Source organism: Diceros bicornis, chromosome 34, assembly GCF_020826845.1.
Source record: "Diceros bicornis minor isolate mBicDic1 chromosome 34, mDicBic1.mat.cur, whole genome shotgun sequence".
Taxonomy (NCBI): domain Eukaryota; kingdom Metazoa; phylum Chordata; class Mammalia; order Perissodactyla; family Rhinocerotidae; genus Diceros; species Diceros bicornis.
This window is the reverse complement of record NC_080773.1, coordinates 29,982,059-29,983,627: the sequence shown is the minus strand read 5'-3', so window position 1 is coordinate 29,983,627 and position 1,569 is coordinate 29,982,059. Positions and strand designations below refer to the sequence as shown.

At 54.0% G+C, this 1,569-nt stretch overlaps 1 protein-coding gene across 1 annotated transcript; it reads left to right on the top strand.

Moving 5' to 3' along the window:
• Window positions 1-410: 410 nt before the first annotated feature.
• LOC131397687 (protein FRG2-like) lies at window positions 411-923 on the top strand. Its single transcript, XM_058530757.1, has one exon. The coding sequence runs from the start codon at window positions 411-413 to the stop codon at window positions 921-923; it is 513 nt and encodes a 170-aa protein (XP_058386740.1).
• Window positions 924-1,569: the final 646 nt, after the last annotated feature.

The following is a 1,569-nucleotide window of genomic DNA, read 5'->3' as shown; positions in this document are numbered from 1 at the left end:
TTATCCACAGAACCAGAAGGCTGCTCCCATCAGGAGAGCTCCAGGAAGAGGAAAATGGGTTCCGGGGACAGCGCCCGCGTCACAACAGGTAGGATCTTCCATTGTGGTCCGGAAGGGTACGGACAGAAAAGCAGGTAACCTACCCAGTGCGTGGGCACGAAGGGGGTGGTTCAGTGGCTGAAGCGGGTTTGGAGACTCTGGGATCCAGGGAGCCTTGGGGGACCCAGGGTGGGCGTGGCACTGCCTCAGGCTAGAGATGAGGGGGCGGGAAGGAGCAGGAGCTAGGTGGGCTTCACGGGAAGGCGGAACGCGCATGGTGGGATCCCCGCCATGGCGGTTCATGGGAATTGATCTGGCAAGTCTCTCACCCGCTTACTTCGTGTGCAGGGGCTTCTCCAAATGAGCGCAATATGACTTTGGGTACAAAGAAACCCAAGGTCCCCGACGCAGGCCACACCAGTGAGAGTGAAGAGACCCGGGAAGCCTGCTCCAGGAGACCCCGGAGGAGGAGCACTGGGCGCAGCAAGCGGCCCAGATCCAGGTCTCCAGGAGACCAGCCGCCTCCACTTCGGAAAACCCTGGTGACCTCCCTGCGCACCATATCTGAGGCCATTTATCAGGACGTAGTTCAGGCGCAGATCCAGCAGGCGCATTCGCCGCTGCCCTGGGAGCAGCTCGCCCAGCTCGCCCGGCTCCGGGGGCCTCTGTCCGACCTGGTGCAGACCTTCTACGCCATGGCCACCCAGGCGGCCTATGTCTTCCCTGCTGAGGGCTGGCTGCTCCCAGCCCCACTCCCAGGTCCCCAGGGCCCAGCTGAGAATGGAGGAGAAGCCCGGAGCTCCTCCCAGGGGGGAGAGTGGTGCCCCTCTTCCCCCGAGAGGAGACAGCTGAGGCTGTCAGAGGACCCGATTAGGCTTCAGTGAAGGGAACCGACTATTCTGCAGAAGAGGCATCTCTGGGAGTGAGAGCAAAGCCCTGCTACCCCTCGGACTCTTCCAGATGACCAGCAGGACCTAGTTCAGACACAGTGTGTTCATAAAAAGTAGAACTTGGGTGGTCATAGGAAAGAAACTTGAGAAATAGACTCAGAATGGTGAACTCTGGGTTGCCTTGAGGACTGGGATTACCAAATTTCAGTTCCATGTTAGACATTTTATGGATTCTGAATGTGTTAGGACAGTCGAGCATTATTTTACAATGAGAACAAATATCAGGCTGTAATTCCCAAGTGTTTGTATATTTTCAAGTGTAGCAAAGTCAGCATAGATTTATGTCCCCTCCTCCCTTCAATTCTGAAAGGCTGTAGCTCTTCCCTCTCTTCCCTGCCCTCCATGGAGGACTGATATTGAGAAGCCGTTACCAGCTTTCTCTCTGGTGAAATGTGTCTATTTGTCAGTTTCATGAACTCATGGTGAAGTCACCATGTCAATCTGTGTGCTTTTTACTTTATAGAAAACCCAAGTCGAGATATAGTAAATCTTATTGACCGCATGTGTTTATTCTTCAGGCGGCTCACATTATGTGGTGATTTTTAAGATTTCTTCTATGTTATAAATTTCAGTTTCTGCT